The 18,875-nt window shown below is 43.2% G+C and overlaps 1 protein-coding gene across 1 annotated transcript in view; it reads right to left on the reverse strand.

The window, feature by feature from the left end:
* The window catches only part of LOC126305103 (rab effector Noc2-like), an 817,922-nt gene that overhangs the window by 174,855 nt on the left and 624,192 nt on the right, over positions 1–18,875 (reverse strand). Inside the window, exon 5 of the mRNA XM_049992015.1 lies at positions 16,968–17,120. Coding sequence (XP_049847972.1) covers positions 16,968–17,120 — 153 coding nt within the window. The remainder of the gene's footprint in view (positions 1–16,967; positions 17,121–18,875) is intronic.

Below are 18,875 nucleotides of genomic sequence, written 5' to 3' on the forward strand. Positions count from 1 at the left end.
TAGAGGGTCTATGCAAGGGCGATGTATTTGAAGACAATATTATGGAACTGGAAGAGGATGTAGATGAAGATGAAATGGGAGATACGATACTGCACGAAGAGTTTGACAGAGCACTGAAAGACCTGAGTCGAAACAAGGCCCCCGGAATAGGCAACATTCCATTGGAACTACTGACGGCCTTGGGAGAGCCAGTCCTGACAAAACTCTACCATCTCGTGAGCAAGATGCACGAGACAGGCGAAATAACTTCAGACTTCAAGAAGAATATAATAATTCCAATCCCAAAGAAAGCAGGTGTTGACAGATGTGAAAACTACCGAACTATCAGTTTAATAAGTCACAGCTGCTAACGCGAATTCTTTACAGGCGAATCGGAAAACTGGTAGAAGCCGACCTCGGGGAAGATCAGTTTGGATTCCGGGGAAATGTTGGAACACGTGAAGCAATACTGACCCTACTACTTACCTTAGAAAATAGATTAAGGAAAGGCAAACCTTCATTTCTAGCATTTGTAGACTTAGAGAAAGCTTTTGACAATGTTGACTGGCATACTCTCTTTCAAATTCTAAAGGTGGCAGGGGTAAAATACAGGGAGCGAAAGGCTATTTACAATTTGTACAGAAACCAGATGGCAGTTATAAGAGTCGAGGAGCATGAAAGGGAAGCAGTGGTTGGGAAGGGAGTGAGACAGGGTTGTAGCCTCTCCCCGGTGTACTCATTTATACGTGGCCAACATGAACTTGATAGTAACAAGCATTCCCTACATTACGTGTTAACAGTCACCTAGTATCACAGTCACTTTGAACTAAGTGGACGTAGGGAATTCCCAGCTGTCGAGAGAAGTAGAACAAGGCATGCACTTCGAGAGGGGCCATAAAACAGCCAACCCTTCGCAGCTTGGAGGCAGATACCATTAGCTAACAATAAGATTAAGCGAGCTTCTCTGACACACCTGCATAGAATGGATAGAAACAGCATAGCAGGGGTCCACGTGGCCGCTGTTAGAGGATCAATAAATGGAATTCGCGTTTATTAAAAATGTTAAGTCTCACAAAATAAAGTTAATGGTGGAACAGAGACGGTGGGACAGAACACACAAAGAAAGACCACACCTGACGCTTGGGAAAGCTTCTCGGAAAGGAATGCTTTCAGAATCACAACGGGAGGTCTTTGAAAAGCACAAAAAACATTTTCGTAATGTTTCATTTTTATAAAACAGAATACAGGTCACAGTGAAAAGCACCACTATTTTTAGCAATTAGTCGCATATCACGTGATGAAGTCATGGAGGACACGAGAGTACATGTGGATAGCTCGTGTATGGCTGGAGTCTGAGAGTATAGGAGCGAAACATGAATGCCATAAGCCAGAAAGAAAATAGTTTCAACCCCCAATACGCATTTCAAGCTTCATTTGGCCACGAAACGATGCAAGTCGTACCACAATCAGCATTGGCCGCCACGACTTGTGGTAGGGGATGAACACCAGGTATAGCGGGGTAGAAGAGAAAGAGATCTCTTCAGATCAGGGCAGTGTGTAGACGAACAGTTGCTGTTCTATCGGCCTAGAAGAGCTTTTTATTGAACACTTGTGTTCACAGGGTTCGAAAGTTTCATACTATCTTCGGAGTGAAGATTACACATTTCGACCCGAGTTAGTTTCATCTGCAGACCAGATAAGAGTGCAGAGATGTACACATAGCTAACCCATAGCGAGTGGACGTTGCCAATAGTTTAGCTAGGGAAAAACACAGTTTTTCGCCTCACGAGAACTCAGGGCAGTTTCCGACTGCTGATACAGTCAAGGTCAGAATGGTGTTGAGGTTTACAGGTCCTCACAGCATTGGCACGCCACTGTCACCATGCGCCACTGCCGACCACAGCAGCCACCCAGAACGCTCGGTAAATATTGCGTTTCTCTGGACTCAGTAAGGGAGTCACTAACTTGCGCGTGTACTTCAGTTCTATTGGAGATTGGAGTTGGGTTATTTATTTTCTTCTAATTCCTTGTGTCCATGCTCGCCACTTTTCGTGTGTGTATTGATACGGCTTACTAGTCGAGAAAGGTATCGATAAATGTACGTAATTGTCCAGTTAAAATAGCATAGACGAGAGGGCATACTGAAGTGTGGTGAGTGTAATACTTTGAAGGGGAAATTTGTTGTGATTATTGTATATTTGGAAATGTGTGGTAAGTTCCTATAGGACCAGACTGCTGAGATCGTCAGCCCCTAGGCTTACACACCGCTTAATCGAATTTAAACTAACTTACGCTATAGACAACACACACACCCATGCCTGGGGGAGGACTCGCACGTCCGAGAGGGTGAGCCACATGAACCGTGGCATGGCGGCTCAAACTATTATTGTATTGTAAGTTACACTACGGCTTTCTTTCTTATGTAAGAATGTTTTTGAAAGATTGTCATGTGTTCATATTTATCACTATTATTTTAATTAGTTTCTGAATTCATTGTCAGGATCTTCCTAGTTATGGAGGGTTTTCCAATGTCCCCAACTACCCACTTGAACCCAATGTATATGATAAATCTGCAATAAAAAGATTTAGTACAGAACTATGGACCTTGCCGTTGGTGGGGAGGCTTGCGTGCCTCAACGATACAGATAGCCGTACCGTAGGTGCAACCACAACGGAGGGATATCTGTTGAGATGCCAGACAAACGTGTGGTTCCTGAAGAGTTGTTGCAGGGGCAACAGTCTGGATGATTGACTGATCTGGCCTTGTAACGCTAACCAAAACAGCCTCGCTGTACTGGTACTGCGAACGGTTGAAAGCAAGGGGAAACTACAGCCGTAATTTTTCCTGAGGGCATGCAGCTTTACTGTATGAACGAGGATAATGGAATGTAGTCGAATTAAGTTGGGTGCTGCTGAGGGAATTAGATTAGGAAATGAGATACTTAAAGTAGTAAAGGAGTGTTGCTATTTGGGGAGCAATATAACTGATGATGGTCGAAGTAGAGAGGATATAAAATGTAGAATGGCAATGGCAAGGAAAGCGTTTCTGAAGAAGAAAAATTTGTTAACATCGAGTATAGATTTAAATGTCACGAAGTCGTTTATGAAAGTATTTGTATGGAGTGTAACCATGTATGGAAGTGAAACGTAGACGATAAATAGTTTACACAAGAAGAGAATATAAGCTTTCGAAATGTGGTGCTACAGAAGTATGCTGAAGATTAGATGGATACATCATATAACTAATGAGGAGGTATTGAATAGAATTGGGGAGAAGAGGAGCTCGTGGCACAACTTGACTAGAAGAAGGGATCGTTTGGTAGGACATGTTCTGAGACATCAAGGGATCACCAATTTAGTGTTGGAGGGCAGCGTGGAGGGTAAAAATCGTAGAGGGAGACCAAGAGATGAATACACTAAGCAGATTCAGAAGGATGTAGGCAGCAGTAAGTACTGGGAGATGAAGAATCTTGCACAGGATAGAGTAGCATGGAGAGCTGCATCAAACCAGTCTCAGGTCTGATGACCACAACAAAAACAACAACAACTGTTGTTTGTGTGTTCTAGAGTAGAGGCTACCTCGTCCTCACTGAAGTATTTTAGGGCAAGTATGACGACTGTTATTCTAATGTCTAATGGTGACTTCATCAGGGATCTCCTTACCTTGCAGGGTCTGGGTTCAGAGGTGTTTTAGCTCTGTCAGATATCTCCGTGCATGGTACGTGGTAAGGACGGGTCATAACTACTGGGAGAGTACGTTAGAAGGGATTCGATTTTTTTGTAGGATTTCTGGTCACTGAGTAATCGGACCTGATTCGGTTTCAGCTTCCATTTTAAAAATGAATTACGCACGACATAGGCAAGCGAATTGACAGACACATATATCACAGTCATGCCTAAAGTATGTCTCACAATTGACAAGAATTTCAACTCGGTCACGCCACCGTTAGAGTCACACATGCGTGGTGTGCACGGCTCTTGCAGTGAGCATCGTATATAAACGGAACGCAGACGATTGAGGACTGTGGGCCACAAAGAGAGCATCCACAGACATAAGCGACTGTCAAATCGAGGAGATTGTTACAGCCCTGCACCTGAGAACGAGTATCTCGGAAAATAGCGAAAGTGGTGGGATGCACGGGTACTGCTGCTGTGAGCATCATTTTAAAGTGGTTGGAAGGTAATGATGAAACGATCAGTAAGCAGCAGGCTATTGGAAAACCGCGCCTCGTCACAGAGCTTGGAAGTCAGAGACTTACCTGTTCTGTCAAACACAATAGACGGCGATGTGTTGCTGAACTGATGATAAAAATGCCGGTGCACGCACAAGTGTTTCGCAGCACACAATTCGCTCACAGCTGTGGACTACGTGAACATTTTGTGGACTACCTGTATCTCTTCATGTTTCATGTCTTCGCTGATGGCGATGGGCTGTATCACAAGTGCAGAATTATATTATAGTGGCTTGACGAGCGTGGTAATGAACTTATTTGAAGTCTTAGTCACAAAATTCACCTGATCTGAAACCGACAAGTCACATCTGGGACGTTATCTGATATCACAAGCAACTTTCCCATGTTGTTGTTGTTGTCTTCAATCCTGAGACTGGTTTGATGCAGCTCTCCATGCTAATCTATCCTGTGCAAGCTCCTTCATCTCCCAGTACCTACTGCAACCTACATCCTTCTGAATCTGCTTAGTGTATTCATCTCTTGGTCTCCCTCTACGATTTTTACCCTCCACACTGCCCTCCAATGCTAAATTTGTGATCCCTTGATGCCTCAGGACATGTCCTATCAACCGATCCCTTCTTCTAGTCAAGTTGTGCCACAAACTTCTCTTCTCCCCAATCCTATTCAATACCTCCTCATTAGTTACGTGATCTACCCACCTAATCTTCAACATTCTTCTGTAGCACCACATTTCGAAAGCTTCTACTCTCTTCTTGTCCAAACTATTTATCGTCTATGTTTCACTTCCATACATGGCTACACTCCATACAAATACTTTCAGAAACGGCTTCCTGACACTTAAATCTATACTCGATGTTAACAAATTTCTCTTCTTCAGAAACGCTTTCCTTGCCATTGCGTCTACATTTTATATACTCTCTACTTCGACCATCAACAGTTATTTTGGTCCCCAAATAGCAAAACTCCTTTACCACTTTAAGTGTCTCATTTCCTAATCTAACTTCAGCATCACCCGACTTAATTCGACTACATTCCATTATCCTCGTTTTGCTTTTGTTGATGTTCTTCTGATATCCTCCTTTCAAGACACTGTACATTCCGTTCAAGAGCTCTTCCAAGTCCTTTGCTGTCTCTGACAGAATTACAATGTCATCGGCGAACCTCAAAGTTTTTATTTCTTCTCCATGGATTTTAATACCTACTTCAAATTTGTCTTTTGTTTCGTTTACTGCTTGCTCAATATACAGATTGAATAACATCGGGGAGAGGCTACAATCCTGTCTCACTCCCTTTCCAACCACTGCTTTCCTTTCATGCCTCTCAACTCTTATAACTGCCATCTGGTTTCTGTACAAATTGTAAATAGCATTTCGCTCCCTGTATTTTACACCTGCCACCTTTAGAATTTGAAAGAGAATATTCCAGTCAACATTGTCAAAAGCTTACTCTAAGTCTACAAATGCTAGAAATGTAGGTTTGCCTTTCCTTAATCTTCCTTCTAAGATAAGCCGTAAGGTCAGTATTGCCTTACGTGTTCCAACATTTCTACGGAATCCCAACTGATCTTCCCCGAGATCGGCTTCTACCAGTTTTTCGATTCGCCTGTAAAGAATTCGCGTTAGTATTTTGCAGCTGTAGCTTATTAAACTGATAGTTCGGTAATTTTCACATCTGTCAACACCTGCTTTCTTTGGGATTGGAATTATTATATTATAGTTCAAGTCTGAGGGTATTTTGCCTGTCTCATACATCTTGCTCACCAGATGGTAGAGTTTTGTCAGGACTGGTTCTCCAAAGGAAATCAGTAGTTCCAATGGAATGTTGTCTACTCCAGGGGCCTTGTTTCGACTCAGGTCTTTCAGTGCTCTGTCTAACTCTTCACGCAGTAACGTATCTCCCATTTCATCTTCATCTACATCCTCTTCCATTTCCATGATATTGTCCTCAAGTACATCGCCCTTGTATAGACGCTCTATGTACTCCTTCCACCTTTCTGCTTTCCCCTCTTTGCTTATAACTCGGTTTCCATCTGAACTCTTGATATTCATACAAGTGGTTCACTTTTCTCCAAAGGTCTCTCTAGTTTTCCTGTAGGCAGTATCTATCTTACCCCTAGTGAGATAAGCCTCTACATCCTTACATTTGTCCTCTAGCCATGCTGGTTTAGCCATTTAGCACTTCTTGTCGATCTTATTTTTGAGACGTTTGCATTCCTTTTTGCTGCATTTTTATATTTTCTCCTTTCATCAATTAAATTCAATATTTCTTCTGTTACCCAAGCTTTCTACTAGCCTTCGTCTTTTTACCAATTTGATCCTCTGCTGCCTTTACTTCTTCATCCCTCAGAGCTACACATTCGTCTTCTACTGTATTTCCCCCCCCCCCCCCCCCCATTCCTGTCAATTGTTCCCTTATGCTCTCCCTGTAACTCTGTACCACCTCTGGTTCTTTCAGTTTATCCAGGTCCCATCTCCTTAAATTTCCACATTTTTGCAGTTTCTTCAGTTTTAATCTACAGGTCATAACCGATAGATTAGAGTCCACATCTGCCCCTGGAAATGTCCTACAATTTAAAACCTGGTTCCTAAATCTCTGTCTTACCATTATATAATCTTTTAGTATCTCCAGGATTCTTCCATGTATACAACCTTCTTTCATGATTCTTGAACCAAGTGTTAGCTATGATTAAGTTATGCTCTGTGCAAAATTCTACCAGACGGCTTCCTCTTTCATTTCTTAGCCCCAATCCATATTCACCTACTATGTTTCCTTCTCTCCCTTTTCCTACTCTCGAATTCCAGTCACCCATGACTATTAAATTTTCGTCCCTCTTCACTACCTGAATTATTTCTTTTATCTCGTCATACATTTCATCAATTTCTTCGTCATCTGCAGAGCTAGTTGACATATAAACTTGTACTACTGTAGTAGGCTTTGGCTTCGTGTCTATCTTGGCTACAATAATGCGTTCACTATGCTGTTTGTAGTAGCTTACCTGCACTCCTATTTTTATTCATTATTAAACCTCTTCCTGCATTACCTCTATTTGATTTTGTATTTATAACCCTGTATTCACCTGACCAGGAGTCTTGTCCCTCCTGCTACCGAACTTCATTAATTCTCACTGTATCTAACTTTAACCTATCCATTTCCCTTTTAAATTTTCTAACCTATCTGCCCGATTAAGGGATCTGACATTCCACGCTCCGATCCGTAGAATACCAGTTTTCTTTCTCCTGATAACGACATCCTCTTGAGTAGTCCCCGCCCGGAGATCCGAATGGGGGACTCTTTTACCTTCGGAATATTTTACCCAAGAGGAGGCCATCATCATTTAACCATACAGTAGAGCTGCATGCCCTCGGGAAAAATTACGGCTGTAGTTTCCCCTTGCTTTCAGCCGTTCGCAGTACCACAACAGCAAGGCCGTTTTGGTTAGAGTTACAAGACCAGATCAGTCAATCATCCACACTGTTGCCCCTGCAAATCTGCAAATACTGAAAAGGCTGCTGCCCCTCTTCAGGAACCACACGTTCGTCTGGCCTCTCAACAGATACCCCTCCGTTGTGGTTGCACCTACGGTACGGCTATCTGTATGGCTGAGGCACGCAAGCCTCCTCTCCATACCATGCAAATCAGTATCACTTTACTTGAAGTAGGGTGTGTGTGGTATCAAACTCATCAGCTTGATGAGTAGATGAGTAGAGAGTATTTAAAATAGTATGTTAAGGGGAAAAATTATACCGCCACCTTACATCCTACGTGAAAAGAACCCAACAGAAATTTACAACACTTTGAGAGAGGAGTATTGGAATAGTACAGTGGACCGTAGTACAGTACCACAGTGGTCTGCTCGTTTCTGTAAAGCAACCCAAGAAGTGACAGGCCTTCAACTGGCAAAGACCACACCTCTCAGGTTACTGCTAAAAGCATTTCGAGAGGGGAGCGATAAAAAACATGCGAAGAAATTGCATATGAGGTCAGAATGTCTACCACTTAACTTTACAGAATCATAATTGAAAAGTTAAAGATGAGGACAGTTGCTGCCAGATCGATTCCACATGATCTGAGTGAAGAGCAGAAAGCTGCTCTCAAAAGAATCGAAGCACGGAGTTGAACAGATGGACTGTTGCATTTTACGAAACCTGGATACGAGATTTTGAGTCTGAACTGAAGTCTTCAGCCGTCACAGGAAACGTTTCGACACTCCACCCGCGAAAAAATTTCGCCGTCAACAGTCAAATGTGAACTGATGATGATCTTTGTGTATGACGTGAATGGAGTGTTAGCTAAAACTATAGTGCCCCAAGGGACATCTGTAACAGGAGCGTAACACAAGCTGTTTCTGCAAAATATTTTGCGCTCGATAATTCGTCAAAGAAGGCCTGACATGGTTGCAGCTTGTATCCTCTTTTTGCACGATAAAGCGTACCAGTGAGAGAAATGCACGACAAATGAGGATGGGGAGTACTTCCCCATGCACCATAAAGACCTGATGTGAGTCTACCATAGTCTGATTTGTTTACAATGAATTGAACACCCTTAGCTGCTTACAGGCGTTGACATACGTCAACGGGGCCAGATGAAAATGTGTGCCCCGACGGGGACTCGAACCTGGGATCTCCTGCTTACATGGCAGACGCTCTATCCATCTGACACACCAAGGACACAGAGGATAGCGCGACTGCAGGGTTTTATCTCTGGCATGCCTCCCGCGAAACCCACATTCTCGGCGTATTGTCCCGCACTCATATACAACCGCTCGCTCACCGATAGATCTGTACCTACAGATTGGAAAATTGCGCAGGTTGCACCAGTGTTTAAGAAGGGTAGAAGGAGTAATCCATCTAACTTCAGACCTATATCATTGACGTCGGTTTGCAATAGGGTTTTGGAGCATATACTGTATTCAAACATTATGAATCACCTCCAAGTGAACGATCTATTGATACATAATCAGCATGCTTTCAGAAAACATCGCTCTTGTGCAACGCAGCTAGCTCTTTATTCGCACGAAGTAATGGCCGCTATCGACAGGGGATCTCAAGTTGGTTCCGTATTTCTAGATTTCCGGAAAGCTTTTGACACCGTTCCTCACAAGCGACTTCTAATCAAGCTGCGGGCCTATGGAGTATCGTCTCAGTTGTGCGACTGGATTCGTGATTTCCTGTCAGGAAGGTCGTAGTTCGTAGTAATAGACGGCAAATCATCGAGTAAAACTGAAGTGATTTCAGGTGCTCCCCAGGGAAGCGTCCTGGGACCTCTGCTGTTCCTGATCTATATAAATGACCTGGGTGACAATCTGAGCAGTTCTCTTACGTTGTTCGCAGATGATGCTGTAATTTACCGTCTAGTAAGGTCATCCGAAGACCAGTATCAGTTGCAAAGCGATTTAGAAAAGATTGCTGTATGGTGTGGCAGGTGGCAGTTGATGCTAAATAACGAAAGTGTGAGATGATTCACATGAGTTCCAAAAGAAATCCGTTGGAATTCGATTACTCGATAAATAGTACAATTCTCAAGGCTGTCAATTCAACTAAGTACCTGGGTGGTAGAACTACGAACAACTTCAGTTGGAAAGACCACATAGATAATATTGCGTTTCATTGGCAGGACACTTAGAAGATGCTACAAGTTCACTAAAGAGACAGCTTACACTACACTCTTTCGTCCTCTGTTAGAATATTGCTGCGCGGTGTGGGATCTTTATCAGGTGGGATTGACGGAGGACATCGAAAGGGTGCAAAAAAAAAAAAAAAAAAAAAAAAAAAAGGCAGCTCGTTTTGTATTATCACGTAATAGGGGAGAGAGTGTAGCAGATATGATACGCGAATTGGGATGGAAGTCATTACAGCAAAGACGTTTTTCGTCGCGGCGAGATCTATTTACGAAATTTCAGTCACCAACTTTCTCTTCCGTTACGAAAATATTTTGTTGAGTCCAACCTACATAGGTAGGAATGATCATCAAAATAAAATAAGAGAAATCTGAGCTCGAACAGAAAGGTTTAGGTGTTCGATTTCCCGCGCTCTGTTCGGGAGTGGAATGGTAGAGAGAGACCGAGCGAGGTGGCGCAGTGGTTAGACACTGGACTCGCATTCGGGAGGACGACGGTTCAATCCCGCGTCCGGCCATCCTGATTTATGTTTTCCGTGATTTCCCTAAATCGCTCCAGGCAAATGCCGGGATGGTTCCTTTCAAAGGGCCAGGCCGACTTCCTTCCCCGTCCTTCCCTAATCCGATGAGACCGATGACCTCGCTGTCTGGTCTCCTTCCTCAAAACAACCAACCAACCAATGGTAGAGAGATAGTATGATTGTGGTTCGATGAACCCTCTGCCAAGTACTTAAATGTGAATTGCAGAGTAGTCATGTGGATGTAGATGTAGATGTAGTGCCCCCGCCAATTATACTCATTACTAGCGGCGCGTTGCCTATTCCCGTAAGAGTTCGGGCACTGTCCTGTGGGAATGTCCCTGCAGCACTACCAGGTGGCATTCACTCTCGTGGGGGTTGTGGTCACAATATTTCGTCTCATGACTACATCTGTTGGATATATTCCCATTTCTGGCTTACCCTACAATTTTCACCCGCTATGACTCCCTTTATTTAGGTAAGGAAAAGTACAAGGGAAGCTATATTGTCACTAAGAGCGATTTTAGAAGGAAGAGTTTAGATGGAAAGAAAATCGTCTGCCCCATTCATTGACCTAGAGACAGAGCGGACTGGAAAATAGTGTTCAGAGAAATGAAATAATTTTGAGCAGCCTGAAGAGATAAAAGAATGATACTCAGTCAATACTAAAATCGGACTACAGATCAGGTATCAGTGACATTTAAAAAAGCCAAGAATGAGGAGAGGTGCCTGGCAAGGCTATTCTCTCTCTCCATATTTATTTAATTTACGAGCTTTTACCTGCGGCTGTACTTCCATATCAGCCATAACTTCAGCTGCCCTTACGTGGCTGCCTGTTTGGGTAAGCATAGCTCGTGATGAGCGTCCCGCTCTCCCCCCTTTCCAAGCTACCCCACCGCACGATGTGTCAGCATGTGCAACCTCATTGAGGACCAGTGTCTACCGGGAGGCATGGGCAGGAGTGTCCATCTACGAATTGTGCTGCTGAAGTAGCTATACATTATACAATGCATACATTATGCAACAACTAGTGTGGAAATAGGAATTAAACAAACTGAAGATTGTATAAGCATTGTATCCTTTACTTTGAATCAGATCGTGCAGTACGTATCAAATAATAAAAGCGTTTTCACAAATATGATAAAGATCTAAAGTCAAAGAGTAAATAACTTTTTCAGAGAGTAAATATTTTTCCTTAATTCGCGTAATACTCTTCAAATTAACGTGTATATTGTACTACACACTTTATAAAGTAGCCTGTAATCTTCCTCAGGGCCTAATCTAATTCCATGCCAAATTTCATCGAAATCGGTTCCACAGGTTAGTTGTTAGAACATAATAGACAGAGTTACTTTTGCTTTTATAATATGAGTATGGATAAAAACTGTCAGTTGTGATACCTTTTTCTGTAATTTGATTCTGAAGAAATAAAGTGTATACAATGCCCAAGCTATGCTCGAGACAGAGAGATAGATAGATATGACGTTTTTAGATAATAATTTAAATCATTATATATTTTTTCCGTGCTCCTATTTTTATGGGATAAAGCCTACACCGTGACCCAAGCAAGCTATGCTCAAGTTACCTGCGAAAACACGATGATAATTCGCCTAGTAGTTTTGGAGATCAGCCTGTTAAAACGAAGAAACAGACAGATACGACGGTTTTAAGTAAAACTTTAGATCATGATAATATTTTTCAGTGATCCGGTTTTGATGAAATACAGCCAGTAAGGTGCCACAAGCTGAACTCAAGTTACCTGCGAAAACCCCACGAAAATTCGTCTAATATTTTTGGAGAAGTGTGTTAAAACAGACAAACCTCTCATGAACGGTGCGTGTTGTTTGACCTATGTACCACGTCTCACAGTTTCCGCCAGGAATCTGATACACACCCGCTTTACGAAGCTGTAAATCGTCCTTCACAGAGCCGATTACAGCTGCAATCTTCGTGGGGGACCCGGAAGATCACGTTAACACAGCGGTTTTCAAGAATACGACCTATGTTCGAGAAAAGTGATGTGTGGAGCATCGAAGATAACACACGCTTATTACAGCCATACAAGTCAGTTGTGGCTGAACTTTGTATTGATACAGGGCATTCCATGAATTTCAGTCATGTGAAGATTTTAACGTCCACCTCTTCCTTTTGGGAATCTTTCTTCAATAAAGCTATAGAAATTAGATTAGCTAATAATTTAATAAACAGAGATAATGTTTTTAATTTGGACAAAGCATGGAATCCGGCTCTTGGGGTATTTAAACTGCAGAGGACTCGTCATGTTCTCACCGCCGACGATCTTACATAGATAAGTGAATCGAATGTCTGTACGCCTTCGACACAGGCGGCGCATGTGTAAGCGTATTTCTTTGCCGCCGCCAGCGTTTGTGGCCCGCATGCGCAGTACCGACGTGGTGGAACATATAAGACCGCTCTGAGGATGCCCGGACGATACGAGGCCGAAATATCAGCGGAGGAAATTTTATTTGCGCGGCTGCATGCCCACACTTTAATGGACTAGTCACCATAAACCTTGGCGGCATTGCAGAATAACCATGGTGCCTCTGGAATACCGCCATATGGCTGCCGAAATCACCATCGAACCCCTGCCATGTTTCAGTATTGCGACGTAAACTCGCCCTGAAGTTGAAAACAGGCGAAACAAGACTCATGCGACCAAATGACATTCTTTCAATGCACCATAGTGCAGGTTTTGTGGCTTCTGTAGCACTCTATCCTGTCAAGAACGTTTTGCATCTCTGGTGAGTGGTTTTCGGATTGCAGGCCACCCCATTCACGTTGCTTTGCTGCTGACGGGGTTCGAGAATGCGACGTTCAGTTCTGCAGTGACTTTTGCGGCCGTCGTCCTCTTATTTCCTCCATATTCTTTGTCACCCTCCCATGAACCATGGACCTTGCCGTTGGTGGGGAGGCTTGCGTGCCTCAGCGATACAGGTAGCCGTACCGTAGGTACAACCACAACGGAGGGGTATCTGTTGAGAGGCCAGACAAACGTGTGGTTCCTGAAGAGGGGCAGCAGCATTTTCAGTAATTGCAAGGGCAACAGTCTGGATGATTGACTAATCTGGCCTTGTAACAATAACCAAAACGGCTTTGCTGTGCTGGTACTGCGAACGGCTGGAAACAAGGGTAAACTACAGCCGTAATTTTTCCCGAGGGCATGCAGCTCTACTGTATGATTAAATGATGATGGCGTCCTCTTGGGTAAAATATTCCGGAGGTAAAATAGTCCCCCATTCGGATCTCCGGGCGGGGACTACTCAAGAGGATGTCGTTATCAGGAGAAAGAAAACTGGTATTCTACGGATCGGAGCGTGGAATGTCAGATCCCTCAATCGGGCGGATAGGTTAGAAAATATAAAAGGGAAATGGATAGGTTAAAGTTAGATATAGTGAGAATTAATGAAGTTCGGTAGCAGGAGGAACAAGACTCCTGGTCAGGTGAATACAGGGTTATAAATACAAAATCAAATAGAGGTAATGCAGGAAGAGGTTTAATAATGAATAAAAATAGGAGTGCAGGTAAGCTACTACAAACAGCATAGTGAACGCATTATTGTAGCCAAGATAGACACGAAGCCAACGCCTACTACAGTAGTACAAGTTTATATGTCAACTAGCTCTGCAGGTGACGAATAAATTGAAGAAATGTATGATGAAATAAAAGAAATTATTCAGATAATGAAGGGAGACGAAAATTTAATAGTCATGGGTGACTGGAATTCAAATGTAGGAAAAGGGAGAGAAGGAAACATAGTAGGTGAATATGGATTGGGGCTAAGAAATGAAAGAGGATGCCACCTGGTAGAATTTTGCACAGAGCACAACTTAATCATAGCAAATACTTGGTTTAAGAATCATGAAAGAAGGTTGTATACATGGAAGAACCCTGGAGATACTAAAAGGTATCAGATAGATTATATAATTGTTAGACAGAGATTTGGGAACCAGGGTTTAAATTTTAGGACACTTCCAGGGGCAGATGTGGACTCTGACCACAATCTATTGGTTATGACCTGTAGATTAAAACTGAAGAAACTGTAAAAATGTGGGAAATTAAGGAGATGGGACCTCGATAAACTGACTAAACCAGAGGTTGTACAGAGTTTCAGGGAGAGCATAAGGGAACAATTGACAGGAATGGGGGAAAGAAATACAGTAGAAGAAGAATGGGTAGCTTTGAGGGATGAAGTAGTGAAGGCAGCAGAGGATCAAGTAGGTAAAAAGACGAGGGCTAGTAGAAATCCTTGGGTAACAGAAGAAATATTGAATTTAATTGATGAAAGGAGAAAATATAAAAATGCAGTAAATGAAGCAGGCAAAAAGGAATACAAACGTCTCAAAAATGAGATCGACAGGAAGTGCAAAATGGCTAAACAGGGATGGCTAGATGACAAATGTAAGGATGTAGAGGCTTATCTCACTAGGGGTAAGATAGATACTGCCTACAGGAAAATTAAAGAGACCTTTGGAGATAAGAGAACAACTTGTATGAAGTTCAAGAGCTCAGATGGAAACCCAGTTCTAAGCAAAGAAGGGAAAGCAGAAAGGTGGAAGGAGTATATAGAGGGTTTATAAAAGGGCGATTTAGTTGAGGACAATATTATGGAAATGGAAGAGCATGTAGATGAAGATGAAATGGGAGATATGATATTGCGTGAAGAGTTTGACAGAATACCGAAAGGCCTGAGTCGAAACAAGGCCCCCGGAGTAGACAACATTCCATTGGAACTACTGATTTCCTTTGGAGAACCAGTCCTGACAAAACTCTACCATCTGGAGAGCGAGATGTTTGAAACAGGCGAAATAGCCTCAGACTTCAAGAAGAATATAATAATTTCAATCCCAAAGAAAGCAGGTGTTGACAGATGTGAAAATTACCGAACAATCAATTTAATAAGCCACAGCTGCAAAATACTAACGCGAATTCTTTACAGACGAATGGAAAAACTAGTAGAAGCCGACCTCGGGGAAGATCAGTTTGGATTCCGTAGAAACATTGGAACACGTGAGGCAATACTGACCTTACGACTTATCTTAGAAGAAAGATTAAGGAAAGGAAAACCTACGTTTATAGGATGTGTAGACTTAGAGAAAGCTTTTGACAATGTTGACTGAAATACTCTCTTTCAAATTCTAAAGGTGGCAGGTGTAAAATACAGGGAGCGAAAGGCTATTTACAATTTGTATAGAAACCAGATGGCAGTTATAAGAGTCGAGGGGCATGAAAGGGAAGCAGTGGTTGGAAAGGGAGTGAGACAGGGTTGCAGCCTCTCCCCGATGTTATTCAATCTGTATATTAAGCAAGCAGTAAAGGAAACAAAAGAAAAATTCGGAGTAGGTATTAAAATCTATGGAGAAGAAATAAAAATGTTGAGGTTCGCCGATGACATTGTAATTCTGTCACAGACCGCAAAGGACTTGGAAGAGCAGTTGAATGGATTGGACAATGTCTTGAAAGGAGGATAAAAGATGAACATAAACAAAAGCAAAACGAGGATAATGGAATGTGGTCGAATTAAGTCGGGTGTTGCTGAGGGAATTGGATTAGGAAATGATACACTTAAAGTAGTAAAGGAGTTTTGCTATTTGGGGAGCAAAATAACTTATGATGGTCGAAGTAGAGTGGATATAAAACGTAGACTGGCAATGGGAGGAAAGCGTTTCTGAAGAAGAGAAATTTGTTAACATCGAGTATAGATTTCAGTGTCAGGAAGTCATTTTTGAAAGTATTTGTATGGAGTGTAGCCATATATGGAAGTGAAATATGGACGATAAACAGTTTGGACAAGAAGAGAATAGAAGCTTTCGAAATATGGTGCTACAGAAGAATGCTGAAGATTAGATGGGTAGATCATGTAACTAATGATGAAGTATTGAATAGGATTGGGGAGAAGAGAAGTTTGATGCACAACTTGACCAGAAGAAGGGATCGGTGTGTAGGACACGTTCTGAGGCATCAAGGGATCACCAATTTGGTGTTGGAGCTCAGCATGGAGGGTAAAAGTCGTAGAGGGAGACCAAGAGATGAATACACTAAGCAGATTCAGAAGGATGTAGGTTGCAGTAGGTACTGGGAGATGAAGAAGCTTGCACAGGATAGAGTAGCATGGAGAGCTGCATCAAACCAGTCTCAGGACTGAAGACCGCAACAACAACAAATTCTTTGTCAGTGAGCTACCGTCGTGATCACTCGACACACACTTTCGTCCGCGTTTTGACTTAATGGATGATGTTTTTGCTCTTTTCTTGTATGCAATGTAAATTTACAATATGGTGCCTCTTGAAATTCAAGACACTTCAGCTCACTGGCTTACGGAGGCACCTGTATACAAGCACCAACAATTTTCCCCCTTTCGAATTCACTTCGCTACGACAAAATACACTTACAACTTCACAGGACACTGTTCTGACCATGAGTGCAACTTGTAACGTATTTAGGGCGTTGCACAGGCTGCGTCCATTGTCAGCTATAACAGTGCATCCTACAGGAATGGCCAACGTCTGCTTTTACGTTGAAGCATGCATCTGTCGCGGTGTTTCCATTCTTCCATCCGCCCTTTGTATTTGTCTAGTTTCGTATAGGAGATCTCGCGCGAAATTGTTGTGGCGCTGGCGCAAAGCAGCGCCGCCTACTCACCCGACGCGCTCCTGTTCGGTGAGGTCGAGCATCTCGGCGCGGCGGATCACCTGCAGGATGGTTTCCTGCTCCTGCTCGCTCAGCGACGGGTTGTCCGCCTGGCCGCCGTACTGCTCCAGCGACTGCGTCTTCACCGACCAGCCCGTCCTCAGCCTGCGACACAACAACAAACCGTTCCTCTCTGTCATACAGCCATCAGCATGGTCGCTGATTCAATCTGCGTTATCATACATGTGATACAACAGCTACATATGCACTGAAGCGCCAAAGATATTGGTATAGGCACGCGTATTCAAATACAGAATACGGCTATGCGTTCGGCAACGCCTATAAAAGACAAAGAGTGTCTGACGTAGTTGTCAGGTCCGTTACTGCTGCTACAATGGCAGGTTATCAAGATTTCAGTAAGTTTGAAGGTGGTGTTATAGTCGGCTCACGAGCGATGAGACACAGCATCTCCGAGGTAGTGATGAAGTGGGGATTTTCCCATACGATAAATTCACGAGTGTACCGTGAATACCAAGAATCCTGTAAAACATCAAATCTCCGACCGATGCGACGGGTAAGAGGTCCTGCAAGAACAGTACCAACGACGACTGAAGATAATCTTTCAACGTGACAGAAGTGCAACCCTTCAGCAAACTGCTGCAGATTTCAGCGCTGGGCCATCAACAAGTGTCAGCGAGCGAACCATTCAATGAAACATCGTGATATGGGGTTTTGGAGCCGAAGACCCCCTCTTGTACCCTTCATGACTGCACGACACAAAGCTTTACGTCTTTGCTGGGCCTGTCAAAACTGAGATTGGACTGTTGATGACTGGAAACATGTTGCCTGGTCGGACGAGTCTAGTTTCAAATTGTATCGAGTGGATGGACTTGTACGGATATGGAGACAACCTTATGAATCTGCATCTCAGCAGGGGAAAGTTCAAGCTGTGGAGCGTCTGTAATGGTGTGGTGCGTGTGCAGTTAGAGTGATATGGGATCCCTGATACGTCTAGATACGACTCTGACAGGTGACATGTATGTAAGCATCCTGTCTGATCACCTTCGCCCATTCATGTCCATTGTGCATTCCGACATGCTTGGGCAATTCCAGTAGGAAAATGCGACACCCCACACGTCCAGAATTGCTACACAGGGGCCCCACTAGCACTCTTCTGAGATTAAATACTTCTTCTGGTCACCAAACTCCCCAGACATGAACATTATTCAGCATATCTGGGATGCCTTGTAACGTGCTATTCAGAAGAGATCTCAACCCCTTCGTACTCTTTAGGGTTTATGGACAGCCCTACAGGATTCACGGAGCCCAGTTCCCTCTAGCATTACTTCAGACATTAGTCGAGGCCACGCTACGTCGTGTTGAGTCACTTCTACCAGCTTGCAGGAGCCCTACACGATGGCAGGCGTATCAGTTTCTTTACCTCTTCAGCATATAACTTACTTTTGTTTCATTGTCAGTATTTTAAACGACACTTCGCGCGGGAAGTATTAAAACTATGGCAGACGACGTGATTGTCGAAGCTTATTTTGTTTGGGACTGGTGAATAAAATTCAGAGAACAATGTTGAGTGAGAAACGATTTACTTGGTGCATAAAAAATAAAACACCACATATTTTTGATTTGTGTGGTTTTTCGCTATGCAACTGCTCTCAAACGAATTCAGGGAAACTGTTGGTTAAAAATACCTGATTATTTCAAATAGTAAGTGTTCCGGCGCATCGACAGGCGCTCGCACGAAGATGAAGAATACCAGAGTAGAAAAGGCAGTGAGACGACTTCAGCCAATAGCCTGATGACATGGACCGCGCGACGACAGGAGTGCCCTCTAGCTGAAGAGAATACAAGCGCCAATCCTGCCAGCCTCGGCCGCACAGGGCTAGACCCGGACTAGCGAAGAGC

The sequence above is a fragment of the Schistocerca gregaria genome, unplaced genomic scaffold (assembly GCF_023897955.1).
Source record: "Schistocerca gregaria isolate iqSchGreg1 unplaced genomic scaffold, iqSchGreg1.2 ptg000248l, whole genome shotgun sequence".
In the NCBI taxonomy this organism is placed as follows: domain Eukaryota; kingdom Metazoa; phylum Arthropoda; class Insecta; order Orthoptera; family Acrididae; genus Schistocerca; species Schistocerca gregaria.